Source organism: Nycticebus coucang, chromosome 18 (genome assembly GCF_027406575.1).
Source record: "Nycticebus coucang isolate mNycCou1 chromosome 18, mNycCou1.pri, whole genome shotgun sequence".
In the NCBI taxonomy this organism is placed as follows: Eukaryota; Metazoa; Chordata; class Mammalia; order Primates; family Lorisidae; genus Nycticebus; species Nycticebus coucang.
In genome coordinates this window covers 29,527,153-29,546,575 of record NC_069797.1, presented here as the reverse complement: position 1 = coordinate 29,546,575, position 19,423 = coordinate 29,527,153, and the positions used below count along the sequence as shown (strand labels likewise).

Below are 19,423 nucleotides of genomic sequence, written 5' to 3'. Positions count from 1 at the left end.
GGGCTTCCATGATAAGACGAGTAGAAAGAGAAGGCTGTTCCAGTAAAGTCCCCCACAACAACTGCCCTGGGCTAGGAAGTTGGGGGAGGGGAGATTACACTAGCACAGAGCCATCCTCACTCCTCACATAGGGCCGTGGGGCCAGGGGGCTTCTGTGAAGAAGGCCATGAAGGACCCAGCCAGGAGACCCAGAGCACAAGGGACATCTGCTGACCCAGGGCACTTTTTGGAGATTTGCAGTTCACACCCTTTGCTGTCCTCTGCTCAGGGCCTGAAGCCGATGGACCACAATGGGTTGGCGGACCCCTACGTCAAGCTGCACCTGCTGCCTGGAGCCAGTAAGGTGAGGGGTTCAGGCTTGCCCACCAGCTGTGCCCACCCGGGCTGGGCTGGTGTCGCCCAGGGAGGCCCGCCACTCACCCCTCCCTCAGAGTCCAAGCAACTGATGAGACCTCTGCCACTCACCCCCACACCTGCACCCAGGCAGCCCCACAGCCTCCAGGCTTCCCAAGGGGCTCAGGAATCGGCATTTCTGCTAAGCTACTGAAACCATCCCCCACCCCCCAGAGAATTTCTGGGACAGCAGTTTATAAGAAGCATTCTCAACTGGAGGTTTAAATGATGCGCAAAAAAGAGCTCTGTGGTCACATAACATTGTGAAACATTGTTAAACAGCTTTCTTTACTGCACAACTTATCAGAGCCTTTAATGTGTTGATGATGGGAATGGGCTGTTCCATGACTCTTCATAAGGGGGATGGAGCGAGCAGCATAGGCCCAGTTTATTTGACCACAGAACCTTGTTTGTACCCCTGCCGGATAACCCAACAGCAGACCACACACATACTTAGGGCACCAGCACAACAGGAGCAGCTAGGAAAGGAGAGGAAACACTGCTGTTGAACCAAGCAAGTGTCAAGGTGACCTTCAGCACTGCAAAGTAGAAACTTGATTAGACTTCCTAAGTGTGTCTTACAGTTCAGTGTTGCTTTATTTCCAATTCCATGAGGCAGAGCCTGAGTTAACTTGAGGTTTATGTGTGTAGGGCTGGGGTTCCCACCACCCAGGGGCTGCCCCAGAAGAAGCTGTTATTCCTCATTCCTCCTCTAAGGGAGGCGGGGGTGGGGGGGAACGAGGCAGTTCTCCTCACTTCGGGCCTCAGTGTTGCAAGTGAGGCTCTGAGATGTGAAGGCTGAGGTCAAGTGTGGCCAGAGTGGGCAGGACCTGGCTGCTGAGAGTCCCTTTGTGGTGGACTCTCTGACAGAAGGCAGCGTTTTATTTTTTTATTTTGGAAAGGCAGCGTTGTGTAAAGAGCAATCTCCATATAAACAAGCTCCTGAAAACAGCATGAGGGAGAGGTACTTCCATGGCCTTATGGACCTGACTTTGACAATGGATCAACACCCGCTGGGCACCCACAGAGCCGGGACTATGATCTGGGCTGTCTGACCTCCCATCCTCAGCCAGGTGTGGCAGACATCAGAGTGAATCAGACACAGAGCTCTGAGTCCAGTAAGGCAGGACAGGTCAACAGTGTGAGAACATGGCATTGCCTAGGAGAAGATGGACTCCAGGAGGCAGGCTCTGGGAGGAAGGAGTCCAGTTCCACAGCCAGGCTCCCACAGCCTCCTGCAGAACACCCCTATGCCACCAGGGGTCTGGAGGGGGTGCTCCTCCTGGTGTTAGCTTCCTGTGGCTGCTCAACACCAGACCACAAACTTAGTGGCTTAAAACAACACACTTGGCATCTGACCATCTCCAGGCCAGAAGTCCAACATAAGGCTCACTGGGCTAAAAACCAAGGTGTCAGCAGAGCTGCATTCCTTCTGGAGCCCTGGGGAACAACCGGTTTCCCAGCCCTACCCAGCTTCTAGAGACCACCTAGATTCCTTGGCTAGTGGCCCCTTCCTCCATTTTCAGCGCCAGCCACGCTGCATCTCTCTGGCCTTCCTCTTTAGTCGCATCTCATTCTGACCCTCTTCTACTTTAACAACCTCTGTGACTACATCAGGCCACCCAGATAATCTAGGATACCCTCCCTGTGATAGGACCTGGGTGGGATTCACATGGATTCTGGCAGGAAGCACTGGCCACAGGTTAACTTGTTCCTAGGGCTCAATTGGGGCTGAGCTCGCTGAGCACCCACGTCCTGAGGCCCAGACCCCATCAGGTGGGGGACAGCCTGAAACCATCCCCCACCTGCAAACAGCCTAAATTCCACCTGCAACCCCAGTGTCCCTTACCCTGTCACCTAACACATTCCCAGGTTCCGGGGATTGAGATGTGGCCATCTTGGGGTTGTTATTCTGCCACTCTTTGATGCTTAGTGAAATCATCTTTTTCTTTTCCCAGGCAAACAAGCTCAGAACAAAAACTCTGCGGAACACGCTGAACCCCACGTGGAACGAGACCCTCACTTACTATGGGATCACGGATGAAGACATGATCCGCAAGACCCTGCGGTAGGTGAGGGCCCCACCGCCCGCTCCCCCAGCCCCACCACGTGCAGATCCCCATGGACTGTGGGAGAACACTGGGTGCGCCCCATGCAGCAGCGTCTGAGGCGCTGGCCGTGCCTCTTACCCCCCAGGATCTCTGTGTGTGATGAGGACAAATTCCGCCACAATGAGTTCATCGGGGAGACGCGAGTGCCCCTGAAGAAGCTGAAACCCAACCACACCAAGACGTTCAGCATCTGCCTGGAGAAGCAGCTGCCGGTGAGCAGGGGAGGGCACGTGGGCCGGGAGGCCTCAGTGAGGCAGGTTCGGGGACACGGACAGAGCACAACTGGAGCATGTCAGGCTCGAGGTGCTGGTGAGGTACCCAGAGGAGATGGAAGATAATTCTTTCCTAGAAATTGCAATTGTTTGAAAATTATGTCAGAACAGGGCAGCGCCTGTGGCTCAGCGGGTAGGGCGCCGGCCCCATATGCCGAGGGTGGCGAGTTCAAACCCAGCCCCGGCCAAACTGCAACAAAAAAATAGCCGGGCGTTGTGGCGGGCGCCTGTAGTCCCAGCTACTTGGGAGGCTGAGTCAAGAGAATCGCCTAAGCCCAAGGCGGTTGGAGGTTGCTGTGAGCTGTGTGACGCCACGGCACTCTACCGAGGGCAATAAGGTGAGACTCTGTCTCTACAAAAAAAAAGAAAGAAAGAAAATTATGTCAGAACAGATTTTACCTCCTGGCTGGCTGCAGCAGCTGTGCCCTCCCGGAGTCCTGGTCTGTTTGTCCTCTCTGCTCACCCCTCCCCTCTCTCTGTGGCCTCCCGTTCACCTGGCTCAGGAGGGCTGAGAGGAGCTGGCCAGGACTCCCCAGAGCCCCGGGGGTAAAGAGAAACAGTGTGCCCTGTGCCCAGGATATGGGAAGAGGCCTAGTCCACTCTGAGGCACATTAGCCCCACAAGGCCTGAGCCAGGGGCAGGCTCCATAGACAAAGCCCAGTGGCTGTCCCCCACCTGATGGGGTCTGGGCCTCAGGACGTGGGTGCTCAGCGAGCTCAGCCCCAATTGAGCCCAAGGAACAAGTTAACCTGTGGCCAGTGCTTCCTGCCAGAATCCATGTGAATCCCACCCAGGTCTTTTTGCATAACTTGATCAAATTTCATTCCCTTGACGCATTCTCTCCCACTCACAGGCCTTCCTGTGATGGATATAACCTTTTCTGTTTTATTATTAGTCACTAACCACAGGTAACCCAGTTTTTGCAAATGATCTATGTCACTTATGAAAGGTAACAGCAGCCCCTACTGTATTCGTGTTGTTGTGTTTTGATCACTGGCAAAGACAAACAATTGTGCAGGGATGTGTGCGGGTGTGAACATGCCTGGTATCCGTGTGTGTGTGTGTGTGTGTGTGCATACAGATGTGCGTGGTGTGTAGGAGCCTATGTGTGAGAGTGTGTGCACGCGCAAGTATTTATACGAGGGCGTGTGCATGTGTGTCTACGTGTGTGAACGTGTGTGTGTGCTCTGCTTAGGGCATCACTCATCCTTGCTTGGATTTGCTGCGAGCTCATTGGTGCAGTTCTGGGACACACAGTGACCCCAGGAGTGCAGTTTAGGAGAACCACTCTGGCAGGAAAGGTACATTTTGGTGGCACATTTTAGATCTTACAGCCTGCAGACACAATCAGTTCTAAGTAAACACTGAACAGGCTCAGTGGTCTGCATGTGAAACAACCCAAGGTATGATATCCACCCCGAGCTGGGTACAGTGGCGCATGCCTGTGTGCCTAGCACTTTCAGAGGCCGAGGTGGGAGGATTTCTTGAGGCCAGGAGATCTTGTCTCTACAAAAAATAGAAAAATAGGGGCAGCACCTGTGGCTCAAAGGAGTAGGGCACCGGCCCCATATACTGGAGGTAGCAGGTTCAAACCCGGCCTCAGCCAAAAAAAAGAAACTGCAAAAAAAAAAAGAAAAGAAAAATTATCTGGCGCATGATGGTGGGCAACTGTAGTCCCAGCTATTTGGGAGGCTGAGGCAAGAGGACTGCTCGGGCCCAGGAGTTTGAGACCAACCTAGGCAATATAACAAGACCCCAACTCTTAAAAATAAACAAATCCGTCCCTGAAAAAGTGGCTAAAAATATCCCTGCTCGTGTGTTATTTAATTTTCACATGTCACACAAACTGGCACAAGATACACAGCTTAGTGAGGCTCTCCCACACACACCCCTATCCCAAAGCGGTGGATAGTTGAATCTCACACACCCAGCCTGACCCACTGCCAGCAGCCACCCCAGCACTGTGTTGAGAAGGATGCTGAGTTCATGGTTAGTGCTAGGATCAATGAGCAGTGTCTTCTCTGGGCTTGGGTGTTGGGGAAGGGTAGCCCGTGAGTCACATATGTGGGTCCTCCCTGCCTAGTGTCCCTTCCTTCACCTCACAAGAGTCTCGTCTCCAGAGAGGTTTAGATGTGGCCAGGTGGGGACCGAGTTTAGTGCCAGGCAGAGCAGTTGTGGACCAAGGGGTGTGGCTGGGACTGTGCGGGAGAGGATCCTGGCAGAGAGGCCTAAGGAGGGGTCCCTGGGAACATGGGGCTCAGCCTGGGTGTGTGAGTGAGCAGAGGGCACAGGAGGGGGGGGTTCCAGGTGTGCAGCAGCCAGAAAAAAAAGAAACAGGTGGTCTCAGGAGGGCAAGAATCAGAGACACATCAGGTTGGTTTAGGGTGGGGAGGCCTGGAGTTGAGGTCTGATCCCAGAGGCAGGCACTGGGCAGCCACCAAGGCACAGGAGGGTCCTGGTGGCTTCCCCACCTGACTCCTTGCTTCCCCGGGGCTGGAGATGCATCCAAGTTCTGTCTTCTGGGTTCGTTCCCCCGAAGGGGGGCCACCTTCAGCACCCTAAAGAGTCTCCAGGAAGAACCTTTCCTCTCATGGGGCTCCGTTCAGCCTGGGCAGACCTCTTAGCCTTTCTCTGAATCCGCCCAGGCTGGAGTTGCTGGCATGAGGTTGAACCCAGAGGGGACCATCTGTCCATCCATTCCCAGCATCATTAGGACAAGCCTCCAGCAGTACCCACACAGCCTCACCTAGACCTGGCAGTTCAGAAATGATGTAGACAGAATCCCATCTTCAAGGAACTTAGAGGCTAAGGGTAGACACATGAAGCAGCAGGTGGGCACACCGTGCTGTGGACAGAGGGAGCAAAGCTGGGGCTGCCCGCTGCAGAGGCCAGGGAAGCCCCCCGGCTGAGGCCGCCTCAGCTGAGCCCAGTCCCAGCAGGACCGGGAATCCGCTAACAGTGAGCAGAGCAGAGCTGGGGGAGCACAGGGCGAGGGCGGGGAGAGGGAACATGGGGGAGGGTGTGCAGAGCCCCTCAGAGCCTAGAGACCGCAGAGGAAGTCAGGGCTGGGCCATGAGGAAGGATAGAGCAGAACACTGTCATCACTGAAAGCATCCCCTGAGAAGGCAGTGCGGCTTTATTCGCGAACACGGAGGGGTTTTTCTGCTATTTAAAAAGATAAGAACCACTTTTAGCTCATGGTCCACATGCAGCCGAGAGCAGGGCCTGATTTGGCCCTCGGCTGAGCCTGCCAACCCTTGGGCTGGCGGGGAGGGTTGGGGTCAGACTCCACCCCAGGCAGAACCCCCTGCTTGGGAGGGGAGAGATGAGCAGAAAACCCCAGCCCTACAAGGCCAGGCGAGGGCAGTGGCAGGCTGGCAGGCTTAGCACCAGGAGGCCGAGGGCAAGGTGGGAGCTGGCGAGGACTCCCGAGTGACTGCCCTGCCCAACAGGTGGACAAGACGGAGGACAAGTCGCTGGAGGAGAGGGGCCGCATCCTCATCTCCCTCAAGTACAGCTCTCAAAAGCAGGGCCTGCTGGTGGGCATCGTGCGCTGCGCACACCTGGCTGCCATGGACGCCAACGGCTACTCGGACCCCTACGTGAAAACGTGAGTGTGCCTCCAAGGACGGAGGTCTGCGTGGCCAGGACACTGGTTCAGGTTGGCCAGCGCCCAGGGAGCACTGAGGGGCAGCAGGCCTGTGTCCACAGGGCCATGTTCCTTCATGTGCTCTTTTGGCATAACTCCGGGGGCTAGGTATGGCCAGCCCATTTCACAGATGAGGAAACTTAGGCCCAGAGAAGCTGAGTGGCTTCCCAGGGTCACACAGTTGGAGAATAATTACCTCCTGATGCCATGTCCAGGCCTATGACCCTGAGGCCTGGGAGGTGTCATGAACAGGTAGGAGGGGACAGGAGGAGTTAGGGCCCATGTCAGGGTAGCCAGGAGTCTGGGAGACCCAGTAAAGGAACACCAGGAACTGCCCACATGTGTCTGGCCCTGTGCTGAGACCACAGTGCAGATAAGGGTCCCCCCAGCCCTGCTGAAGGGGACGGGTAGTGGTGTCCCTGGGGAAAGATGCTAACTCAGGGGGCTGTGCCAAGTGACCTGGGCCCCAGCGCTGTGAACCTGTGCACCTGGCCAGAATAAGCTACGTCCTGATTCCACAGGACAGATAGGAGCTGGTGGCCCTTTATAGAGAGGTGGCACAAGTGCATGGTGGTCACCTTTAGTGCTTGGGGCTCCTCACACACAGGGTGGATGTGAGTCTGAGTTCACAGGGACATTCCCTGGAAGGTTCGCACTCGGGAAGGGATTTGGCTCAACAGAAAGGAGGTAGAGGTGGTCAGGGACAGGAGAAGCAGGAATGGGCCTGACCTGAGGGGACCTGTGCACTGGGTGACTGAGGCCATGGGGACATCGTGGCAGCACAGGGAAGCCAGGGCACCTCATGTCACAGCTCTGGGGCACCATTTCCACTGGCCACAGTTATATTTCTGTCACTTTAAAAATCATATGACAGAAATGGTGCTCACACTTGTAATATCAGCTACTCAGAGGCAGAGGTGGGTGGACCGAGGAAGGCCAGGAATTTGCTACCCAGCCTGGGAAACAAAACTAGACCCCAGATCACTTGAGTCCAGGGGTTTGAGACTAGCCTGAGCAACATAGTGAGTTAGAATCCATCTCTACAAAAGTTTGTGTGTAATTAGCCAGGCATGGTAGCAGGCGCCTATAGTTCTAGCAACTTGGGAAGCTGAGGCAGGAGGATTGCTTGAGCCCAGGAATTTGAAGCTGCAGTATGAGCTACAATTACTGTTGCACTCCAACCTGGGCAACAGAGCAAGGCTCTGTCTCTAAATGTGTGTGTGTGCACATATATACATGTAGGGAAGTCAGGGACCCGTGAATAGCGCAGGGACTGCTGGTTTTCCCTATAAAAGACAATGTATTGGACCCTGGCCTCCACAGTTAGTAAAATAAAGCATTCCAGTGGGTTAGAGACCCAGGTGGGAAGGGAAACTCTGTAGATGTTTAGAAGACAGAGACAAGGTATGGTGGCTCAGGCCTATAATCCTAGCACTCTGGAAGGCCAAGTGAGTGGATCTGAGCTCAGGAGTTCAAGACCAGCCTGAGCCAGAAGGAGACTCCATCTCTGCTAAAAATAGGAAAACCAGCCAGACACGGGTAGTCTCAGCTATTCTAGATGTGGAGGTAGGAGGAGCTCTTGAGCCCAAGAGTTTGCTGTGAGCTATGATGATGCCACAGCACTCTACCCAGGATGGCAAAGGGAGACTCTGAAAAAAAAAGTTGTCAGTCTCCAATCTAGGTGGAAAATGTATGCGCCCCACGGCCAAGTTGCTTTCCTTCCAGGTTTGTACCCTAGAAACCCGTACACAGTGGGAAGCTATTTTTTGCAGCATTGCTTATAACGGCGATATCCTGGAAATAGGTGAACATTCATCAGCAGAGGAGTAGATGAATAAACTGTGGCCCAAACAGGTAATGCAGTACTGTGCAGTTAAAATGAATAACTTAGAACTAAATGAATTAGCAGGGGCAGCCCACCCAAAACACGCCGAGCCAAAAAACAAACTGCAGAGGGACACACAGAGGGGCACCGTGATGAATCTCTTTCTCTCTGCCTCTTTTTTTTTTTTTTGTTTTTGTTTTTGTTTTTTGAGACAGAGTCTCACTTTGTCACCCTGTGCCATCATAGCTCACAGCAGCCTCAAACTCTTGGGCTCAAAGTGATCCTCTTGCTTCAGCCTCCCAAGTAGCTGGGACTACTGGCTCCTGCCATGACACCTGGCTACACTTTTTTTTTTTTCTTTTGAGACAGAGTCTCACTATGTTGCCCTCGGTAGAGTGCCGTGGCGTCACAGCTCACAGCCACCTCAAACTCGGGCTTAAGCAATTCTCTTGCCTCAGCCCCCCAAGTAGCTGGGACCACAAGCACCTGTCACAACTCCAAGCTATTTTTGTTGTTGTTGTCATTGTTTAGCAGGCTCAGGCTGGGTTCGAACCTGGCTGCCTCGGTGTATGTGGCCAGTACAGTAACCACTGTGCTACAGGCGTTGAGCCATGCTCAGCTATATTTTTAGAGACGGGGGTCTCACTCTGGCTTAGGCTGGTCTCAAACTACTAAGCTCAAGCCATCCACCAGCCTTGGCCTCCTAGAGTGCTGGGATTACAAGTGTGAGCCACTGAGCCCAGCCTGAATTTCTCTTAAACCGTGCAGAACATTTCTAGAAAGTGGTCTCTGGGGAGGGAGGATGGTAACCAAGGGTGCCCTCACCTCTGCCTATAGTGCTCGCTCTCTCTTAGGGAAGGGTACAGTACGAAGCCAAAATGTGTGAACGTTTTAAATCAAGTTCAGTGCCCACTTGCCAGGTTGACAGGAATTCCAGGCCAGCCCAGCTGACTTCTAGGGGCAAGCAGGGGGCAGCCCTGTCAGGGCCTGGTGCAGCCACTGCTGGACCCCTGTAGCTGTGTCCCACCCCTGAACCACAAGCCAGATCAAAGACAGGCAGAGAAAACAGTGTGGACAAAAGCCTGGGACAGAACAGATACTGCCTGTTGTGGGAGCCTGTCACTAGATAGACACAGGTCACCCAGGCTGAGGGCGCAGAGATCCCCCAATCTTCTCTCGAAAGGCTTCCACAGGCAGAGGTGGGACACACTCCTGTCACGTGGGGCTCTTCTGCCTGCTCCTCACCCTGATGCAAAACAGGCCGAGGACAGTTCTCAGAAAACAAAGCACCAATAAAATAGCCAACAAGCACATGAAAACTCCTAACTAAAGATATTCACCCTTAGCTCGGGCACAGCAGCTCACACCTATAATCCTAGCACTCTGGGAGTCCAGGGCAAGAGGATCCCTTGAGCTCAGGTTTGAGACCAGCCTGAGTTAGAGCTAGACTTCATCTCTACTAAAAATAGAAAAACTGGCTCAGCGCCTATACCTCAAGTGGCTAAGGTGCCAGCCACATACACTAGAGCGAGCGAGTTTGAATCCAGCCCAGGCCTGCCAAACAATGACAACTATAACCAAAAAATAGCCGGGCATTGTGGTGGGTGCCTGTAGTCCCAGCTACTTAGGAGGCCGAGGCAAGAGCCCAGGAGCTGGAGGTTTCTGTGAGCTATGATGCCCCAGCACTCTACCCAGGGCAACAGCTTGAGGCTCTGTCTCAAAAAAATAAAAATAAAATAAAAATGGAAAAACTAGGCAGGTGTTGTGGCAGGTGACATAGGCAGACGATGGCTTGAGGTTGCTGTGAGCTATGATGCCATGGCACTCTACCTAGACCCAGGATGACTCTGGAGACTCTGTCTTAAAAAATTCTTTGTAAATAAATAAAAATAGAAATAATTAGCCAGGCATTGTGGTGGGCCCCTGTAGTCCCAGCTACTCAGGAGGCTGAGCCAAGAGGATTGCTTGAGCCCAGGACTTTGAGGTTGCTGTGAGCTAGGCTGATGCCATAGCCCTCTAGCCTAGGCAACAGAGACTCTGTCTCAAAACAAAAGTTATTCACCCTATCTGGGTGGTGGATTTAAGGGGCCCCCTCAATTTGTTTTAGTCAGGTTTATTGAGGTTCAAATTGAAGATCACTAATATGAAATCCTAAAATCCAAAACATTTTAAGTACCAATGTGATGCTCAAAGGAAATGCTCATTGGACCATTTCAGATTTTGGATTTTCAAATTCGGGGTGTTCAACCAGTAAATATAATGCAGATATTTAAAAAAAAGTCCAACATCCAAAATATTTCTGGTCCCAACCATTTCAGATGAAGGATACTGGACCTGTGTGATTTACATACAGTAAGTTTCTCCCTGTTTGAAGTTTGACCAGTGGATACAATCTTCTTACCACCACCACCATCAAGATACAGAATGTTTCGGGCGGCGCCTGTGGCTCAGTCGGTAGGGCGCCGGCCCCATATACCGAGGGTGGCGGGTTCAAACCCGGCCCCGGCCAAACTGCAACCAAAAAATAGCCGGGCGTTGTGGTGAGCGCCTGTAGTCCCAGCTACTTGGGAGGCTGAGGCAGGAGAATCGCTTAAGCCCAGGAGTTGGAGGTTGCTGTGAGCTGTGTGAGGCCACGGCACTCTACCGAGGGCCATAAAGTGAGACTCTGTCTCTACAAAAAAAAAAAAAAAGATACAGAATGTTTCTATCACCCCAGCTCCAGGCAACCACTGACCTGTTTTCGGTCCCAGTAGTGTCGCCTTTTCCACTTGGACAGTGTGTTGCCTGCGAGTCCAGCTTCTTTCTCTCCACGTGATGCATTTGAGATTCGCCCACACGGTTGCACGCACCAGTAGTTTAGACTTACTTATTACTGAAAACAGTCTTCCAGGGCGGCGCCTGTGACTAAGGGAGTAGGACACCGGGCCCATAAGCTGGAGGTGGCAGGTTCAAACCCAGCCCCGGCCAAAAACTGCAAAAAAAAAAATTAAAATTAAAAAAAATAAAAATGAAAATGAAAACAGTCTTCCAGCATATGGATTCACTTCACTGTGGATCAGTTTCCCAGTTGATTGTTTCCAATTTTGGTGATCGTGAATTTTGGTGATTGTGTAAAGCTGTTACAAATAGGTTTTTGTGGGAGTATACGTCTTCATTTCTCTCTTCTACCTCCCAACATTTGTCCATATATATTTTCTGATCTTTCTATAATAAATTTGTATTGTTTTATTTTTTTTTGTTGTTGTTCTTCTCTTGAGACAGAGCTTCAAGCTGTCGCCCTGGGTAGAGTGCCATGGCATCACAGCTCATAGCAACCTCCAACTCCTGGGCTCAAGCGATTCTCCTGCCTCCCAAGTAGCTGGGACTACAGGTGCCCGCCACAACACCAGGCTATTTTTTGGTTGTGGCCGTCATTGTTGTTTGGTGGGGCTGGCACCCTACTCCTTGAGCCACAGGCACCACCTCAGCGAGGCTTTTCTTTTTTTTTTTTTTTTTGTAGAGACAGAGTCTCACTTTACTGCCCTCGGTAGAGTGCTGTGGCGTCACACGGCTCACAGCAACCTCCAGCTCTTGGGCTTACACGATTCTCTTGCCTCAGCCTCCCGAGTAGCTGAGACTACAGGCGCCCGCCACAACGCCCGGCTATTTTTTTGTTGCAGTTTGGCCAGGGCTGGGTTTGAACCTGCCACCCTCAGCATATGCACACAGGCACTGCCCCAGCGAGGCTTTTCAAAGCGATAGTATTCAGCTGTGTTCCTCAAGAGCCCTGTGGTGTCAACTGTGCGCCCTTTCTAGAAAGCAATTTGGCAAAACAAAAACAAGAAGCAGGACACAGGCATGCCTTTGGCCGGGTAATTTCACTTCTAGGAAGTCAGGCATTCCTTCCATGGTGCTGGGCCTGAGCTAGAGGTGGGTGAGCTCCACGTGGGCCTCATCCCAGAGCATGCTCAAGCTTGAGTGAGGCAATTGTCACATGATTATCTGTGCAATGACAGGGTGAGCATTTCTGCAAAGGAGAGTTTGGGGACCTCCTCCCCCTTCTCCAACCTACCTGTGACCTCCTTATCAGAGAGAAAGAAGCCTGGGTCTGGCTTCGAAGCACCATTCCCATACCTGCCGGCTGTGTGACCACGGGCAAGTCACTCCACCTCTCTGAGCCTTGGATGAAGACAGCTGTCCTGCATCAAAGTCTAAGGAGTTACAACTTGGGGTGGGGGGAAATCTCGCTGGTTCCCTGTTACTGCACAAAAGGCCCTTTCCTTCCTCAAAGCTCCAACAAGGCAGTGGCGACAGTTACACAACTAAGGGACTAAAAACCACTGAATTTTACGTTTTAAAAGATAAATTATATGATTTTTGAATTACATCTCAATAATTCTATTTTTTTAAAGGTTTGAACAAGGGACCACTCTATTAAAAACATTTTTCTTGTGGGGGATATAAGCTTTTCGAAAATTAGATTTCCAGAAACAAGGAAAATCCTCTTTTCTAGGGGGGTGGAGGGAACCCACTAACTCCAGGCATGAGCGTGTAAACAGAAATCAGTGATGGGCCAGGCGTGGTGGCTCACGCCTGTAGTCCCAGCACTGTGGGAGGCAGAGGCGGGTAGATTGTCTGAGCTCAGAGGTTCAAGACCAGTATGAGCAGCAGTGAGCCAGAGTAAGACCCCATCTCTACTAACAACATCAGAAACAGCCAGCACCGCCAGAGGAAGAAGAAAATCAACAAAAAAGGAGTACTTCAAACAAAGAAGAATGAACAAGCAAACTGAAATTAAAAATAAAAATAAATAAATAAATAAATAAATCAGTGATGGGGCTCGGCGCCTGTAGCACAGTGGTTAAAGCACCAGCCACATGCACTGAGGTCGGCAGGTTCGAACCCAGCCCAGGCCTGCTAAGCAACAAAGACAACTGCAACCAAAAAACAGGCGGGCGTTGTGGCGGGTGCCTATAGTTCCAGCTACTCAGGAGGCTGAGGCAAGAAAATCGCTTAAGAGTTTGAGGTTGCTGTGAGCTGTGAAGCCACAGCACTCTACCCAGGGTGACAAAGTGAAACTCTGTCTCAAAAAAAAAGAAAGAAAGAAAGAAAAGAAATCAGTGACAGTACCACCTAGTTCTCCCCGAGTCCATCCCTCACCTTTGCCACAGTGATGCTGGGAAAACAACTGGGGTATGGGAGGGGCCTGGGGATGTCTCTCCAGGGACAGAAAGCTCTGCCAAGCCTGCTGGCTCACTCTGTACCTGTAACCTTTCCTCCTCCTCTGCCTGTCCCTACGATATAATTCCAGATACCTGAAGCCAGATGTGGACAAGAAATCCAAACATAAGACGGCTGTAAAAAAGAAAACCCTGAACCCAGAGTTCAACGAGGTATGAGAAGCTAGTGATGCTTCACAGGTGGGGGCCCTGGAGGGACCGGGTCTTGAAGGGCCACAGTCGCCACGACCAGCCACCCCACTGCCCCTACCCCCGTGTGGCTGTCCCAGGTTGCACTGGATCCAGCTGGCAGGGCTGTGGCTATGCTGGACACAGGGGTAGCAAGATGAACATGTGGGAGTCCTAGGTTCTTTCCTGAGATAACAGGGTGCAGAAGGGGCTGTGAGGAAGATGGGGAGAAGCTCTCTGCAAGGCCAGAGGGCTCGAGATTCCACAGGGCCACTGGGAAGTCCTCAGCCCGGGGAGGGGGTGCAGCCGGACATGCAGACCTGAGTGGGGGTGTTAAAGGAATAAGAGGATGAGAAGAGCAGAGGGGCATCGAGCAGAGCCTCAGCCACACCAGCCATTCAGGGTCAGGCAGAGGATTCTAAGGAGATGCGTCCAAAGAGTGCAGGAGACACCAGATGTTGGAGGGTCCCAGAAGATGGTGGCAGAGTGGGTTCCACACAGAAGCAAGTGACCAGCAAAGCCAGACCCAAGAGAGGTCGAGGACAACCAGGACTGCTAAGTGTGCCTTGAATTTGGCAGTCAGGGGGCTCTCAGGAATCTTGAGAGAGCAGCTTCAATGACAAAGGAGCAAGCCAGGCGGTCAGACACAAGTGTGCAAGGTGCATGGGAATCCACCCACCGTACTCCCCGCCCTCCACACCATCCACACCCTCAGCACCCTCACACCCTGCCTGGCCTCCCAGTGAGTCCCAGGCTGCTGTGGCATTGGCCCAGACACTCCGCTTCTGGCCAGCAGGAGTTCTGTTATGAGATTAAGCATGGAGACCTGGCCAAGAAGACCCTGGAGGTCACCGTTTGGGATTATGACATTGGAAAATCCAACGATTTCATTGGTAAGACAGCACCGTGGGAAGGCCCCGCCTTGAGCCTATCCTGGGTTCGGCCAAGGGCAGTGGCCCGGAGTCAGGCCACAGCCCTTCCTCCTTGGCCTCTGGGAAAAGCTGGGGCCCCGGACCACCTGTCCCCAGATGTGAGGGGCCTCAGGCCTTATCCAGCCCAGCCCCACATGCCCAGACAGGCCCAGAGAGGGAGAGAGGCCTTGGGCAGCCACACAGCAGCCTGTGGCAGAGCGGGTGGGCTCTGAGCCCTGGCAGGCTCGATAGCTGTGCTCCGCGAGCTGCCCTGGCCCTCTGCCCTCTTTTGGCCCCCTGTTCCTCGGCCCCCAGCATGGCACTGGTCAGGTAGAGGAGGGGCGGGATCCCTGGGCGCTGCCAAGGGGCCAGAGTGTGGCATGAGGTCAGATGCTGTTCTTGCTCAGAGCCTGGGATGGGGAAATGGGCCCGGGAGCACGGAATCAGGGAGGGTTCTGGGCGCCCTTGCTGCCCTCTGTCCTCCCACAGGCGGCGTGGTTCTGGGCATCAACGCCAAGGGGGAGCACCTGAAGCACTGGTTCGACTGCCTGAAGAACAAGGACAAGCGCATTGAGCGCTGGCACACCCTCACCAGCGAGCTCCCGGGGGCCGTGCTCAGCGACTAGCACACCCTCACCAGTGAGCTTCCGGGGGCCGTGCCCAGCGACTAGCGCCCCATCCGCCGTCACACAGCCCCTGCATCACCTGGGCCCAGCATGGGCAGCCCTGGGCTTCCTCAGCTGCCACCAAGGGCTGCCGCCTCCTCGTTGGGGGCCATCGAGGACACCTGCTTGGACATAGAGCCACTGCAGCGCCCACTCGGAGGACGTGGAGGGCCCAGCTCCTCAAGGCACCAGAAGGGCCGGGAGCTGGGCCGGCTGTCAGCCCTCAGGAGTCCGAGAGACTGGTGTTGGGAGGACCAGACCTCAGCCCCAGCACCCACTGGGGGAAGGGCCATTCAGGACAAGGACCCTTCTAGAGGTCAGCAGGAAGGCCCATGCAAGAACAGGGCCAGCGGGGAACAGTGGAGGGAGGTGGGCAGGCGAAAGACCAGACTCTGAGGAATGGTTACTCTCAGACTTAGCCAAAGGGAGGCTGACTGCATCCCTCCCCTCCAGCACTGCTGCACTGCCTAAGTGCAAAAGTGCCTGGGAAGAAGCACGCCTGCCAGAGAGACTTTTGAGGTTCCCGCAGGCTCCCAAAGTGGGCACATTGATGAGCGCTTCACTCAGGATCCAGGAGCCTCAGGGAGTTCCTGTCTAGTCAGGGAGCAGAGACGAACCACTACAGCAGGGGCTGCAGGGTAAGGGGTGAGAAATGCCGAGGCCTGCCTGCAAACGCTGTTGGTACTGGTGCCTCTGTTGGGAGGGTCGGGAAGGCTTCCTGGAGGAGGCGGGGCTTCCTCAAGGCCTTAAAGGTGAGTGGGGATTTCTAGGCAGAGAAAGGGGAAGGGTGTTACGGGCATCTACAAAGGCCAGGAACAGAGCCAGAGTGAGACCCAGGGTCTCTCTGCAGGGGCAGAGTTTGTTACACGGGAGTGGGGCAGGTGCAGGGGTGGGAGGGAGCCCCTGGAGAAACTGATGCTTGTGCAGGGTCAAGTTGGGTCCTCAGGCCCAGCTCTCCCACTTTGATCTTTCCCTTCCTGAGGGACCTGGAGGGTGGATCCTGCCCCTCCCTTCCTTCTTCCCAGCATGAGCATTGGCCCAGCCTAATGCAGGAGAGAAAAGGTTCCTCCTTGTCCTCGCTGTCCCCTTCCCTTCCCTCAGGGTTCAGGCTGAGTATTGCAGGCTTCTAGGTGGTGGCTCACAGTATCCTGGCTCTTCGTGGCCACAGATGTCCCAGTCCCAGTTCAGGGGCTTATCTCTCTGGGAAGTCCTGTGGGGCTGGCCCTGCCCTCCAGGAGCTAAGAGAGACTGCTGGCCCCTAGTCAGAAAGGGGCTGAGAATATCTGAATCATGGGGCCCAAGCCCAAAGCTCCCAAACTTTCCCCACCTACCAAGGAGTTTTCAGGAACAAATGTAGAACCAAGAAGTTTCAAACCTACAGAACCCTAGTGTGTTCACACCATCCCTGCATGTTAAGAAACAGAGGCCCAAACCATACAAGGAAGATTTAATTATATGGGCGGCGACTGTGGCTCAAAGGGGTAGGGCGCCGGCCTCATATGCTGGAGGTGGCAGGTTCAAAGCCAGCCCTGGCCAAAAACTGCAAAAAGAAAAAAAAAAAAAAAAAGAAACAGAGGCCCGGGCGGTGCCTGTAGCTCAGTGAGTAGGGCACTGGCCCCATATGCCGAGGGTAGTGGGTTCAAACCCAGCCCCGGCCAAACTGCAACAAAAAAATAGTCGGGTGCCTGTGGTCCCAGCTGCTCGGGAGGCTGAGGCAAGAGAATCGTTTAAGCCCAGAAGTTGGAGGTTGCTGTGAGCCGTGTAATGTCATGGCACTCTACCCGAGGGCAGTACAGTGAGACTCTGTCTCTACCAAAAAAAAAACAAGAAACAGAGGCCCCAAGAGGTGACCTGCCCAAGGCCTTCCAGCCCTCACCCAGCTGGGGTCAGGATCCCTGGCCCTGCCTCAGGCCCAGCCTAGAGCCTGGACACCACACTTCAGGGGAAGTTGGGTGCTGGGCTCACCAACTGCTGCCCACCCCCAATACCAGTAGCAAGGCTCACAGGCATGAGGGTCAGACCCGCTGCTGTAAGTGATGATTCGAATCCCACCAAGTGCCCGCCAGCCCTTTCCCAGCTTGCAGGGAAAATGGATTCCAGCTCCCACACAGTTCCTTGGCCACCTATGCTGCTCACGGAGCCTTGGTCTCCCTGCCTTTAGAAAGGCTTTGTGTTGGGTCAAGGTTTTTGCATGCACTGGCTTAATGAGTCTTCACAACCCCGTGAGGTGGGTTCAGTTGTCACGCCCCTGTTACAGGTGGGACTGAGTCTCGGAATCTGAGTAGTTTGCCAAGACCACACAGCTGGACAGTTGGGTGAGCCAGGACCCTAACCCTGGTCCTCAGGCTGACTGCAGGGCTACTCCCCAAGAGGGAAGTGAAGCTCAGCAGAGAACAGGTGGAGGAGGCTCTGGTGCACAGTAGAGACACGAGACCTGCCCAAGGCCTTCCAGCCCTCACCCAGTCAGCTGGGGTCAGGATCACCTTCCTGCCACCTCCCCTCTAGCTGGCTTTGAAACCATCTGTGCCATTTAGGGCTTCTCCAGAGGTGCCCACCCAGCCCCAGAGCCCAGAGCTACAATGGGGGGCCTAAAGTAAGAGGTGGTATTTTTAAAGGGCCTGGTATCTAAGTGAGTTCTGGGTATCTTCTTACCTTTGCTTTTGTGATGGGGCCTCATTCAAAGAGAAGATACGACAGCATCTCTGAAGACGTGAAAGTACTGAAAGGCCATGCTACAAGTGGCTGTGCTGTGAGCCCCACCTAGCATGCCCTTCTCATTAGACACATGGGGAAACTGAGGTCGGTGGTGAAGGGGCTAGGACAACCACCCAGAAGTCAGGGCATCAGTCAGGCCCGTTCTGCCCCAGCTGTACAAATCTGAGCCTCCTGAAAGATGGTCTTCTGGCCAACCCACCTAGGTGCAGGGTGAGTGCTCCAGCAGGAGGCCCTCCCAGGGAGTTATACCAGGATCCTGGCACTGGTGTAGACCCCTGAGTATCACTGTTCAAGAAAACAGTGCTGTGAGAGACTGCAGAATCGGCTCTGCCTTTGACTCCAAACGGACATCTTTCCTCTGGTTCATCAGCCCCACCGACAGAAAATCTGATGCCAAAAAAAAGTCATTCCAAAGTCAGGTGTCAGTAACCAGGGGATTGCTCTTGGCGCCGCGTTCACCTCCCTCTGCCCCGCCACCGCCACCGCTAGCCAATCCCCGACGGCCGGTCTTCCATCCCTGAAGCGGTAACCGCCTGACCTCCAGTGGCGAGAGCGAGGAACTGCACCCTGGCCCGTGCGGGGCCGTGCATGCCCTGCCCTTTGTCGCCTCCCAACCGACTGAACCTCCCTATGCATGGACTCTGGCTGTCGTCGACGCAGACTCTCGTGCACTGCTTAACACCGTTTTGCTACCGCTGCAGAAATTCCTCAAACTGCAGCCCCACAACACAATTTTTGTACTTTTCGTCTGACCTACCCAAAGGTGTCCTTTTTAAGTCTTATTTGTTAATATTTATAATGACATATAACCCAAAGTAAATGGAAAGTCACACTACGGTCATACTGGTTCGGGGTGACTCGTAGTAGATGTGGAGGAGCGGACGGAGAGAGAGGGAAAGGCAACTGAGATTTAGTCATCTCACTCTCGGCCCAGAACCCATTTGAGGTGGCCTCCCAAGTTCCAGGTGGGGAAACTGAGGCCCAGAAAAGTTAAAATACTGGTGCAGAATCACACGGCTGGTCACTGGCAGAACCAGGATTCAAACTCAGGCCTCCCACGACTTCACACCAGGACCGGGATGCCCTGCTTCTGTCCACTGGTTGAGTGACCAGCTGTGGGGAGTTAATGCTAACACCACACACTGGTCTAGGCCCTGGAGTGCATCCTCAGTAAACGCAAACACAGTAAGGGTATGCTAGAAGGTGACAAAGAATATAGGCCTCAAGGGATGATGGCTGCTGGGCCAAGACCCGAAAGAGGTGAGGGAAGGAACTACAGGGACACCTGCCGGACACAACTGAAGGACAGCCAGGAGGCCTGTGTGGCCAGAGCAGGGTGGGGCAAGAAAATAGCAGATGAGGACAGAAGGGAACAGGGGATCAGGTCACACAGGACTTTATAAAGCCAGTCGCTGTCACCTGTGTGAGATGGGGAGCCATTTGGGTCTAAAAGACCACCCAGTAGAGAACAAACCTACATCTGAGGCAGGTGATC

General features: G+C 53.7%; 1 protein-coding gene across 1 annotated transcript in view; it reads left to right on the top strand.

Annotated features, from left to right (window-relative positions):
- The window catches only part of DOC2B (double C2 domain beta), a 31,480-nt gene extending 12,706 nt beyond the window's left edge, over positions 1-18,774 (top strand). The window contains exons 3-9 of the mRNA XM_053567769.1: positions 269-343; positions 2,352-2,461; positions 2,590-2,716; positions 6,229-6,386; positions 13,541-13,622; positions 14,434-14,530; positions 15,038-18,774. Coding sequence (XP_053423744.1) covers positions 269-343; positions 2,352-2,461; positions 2,590-2,716; positions 6,229-6,386; positions 13,541-13,622; positions 14,434-14,530; positions 15,038-15,174 — 786 coding nt within the window. The 3' untranslated portion in view covers positions 15,175-18,774. The remainder of the gene's footprint in view (positions 1-268; positions 344-2,351; positions 2,462-2,589; positions 2,717-6,228; positions 6,387-13,540; positions 13,623-14,433; positions 14,531-15,037) is intronic.
- The last annotated feature ends 649 nt before the right edge of the window (positions 18,775-19,423 follow it).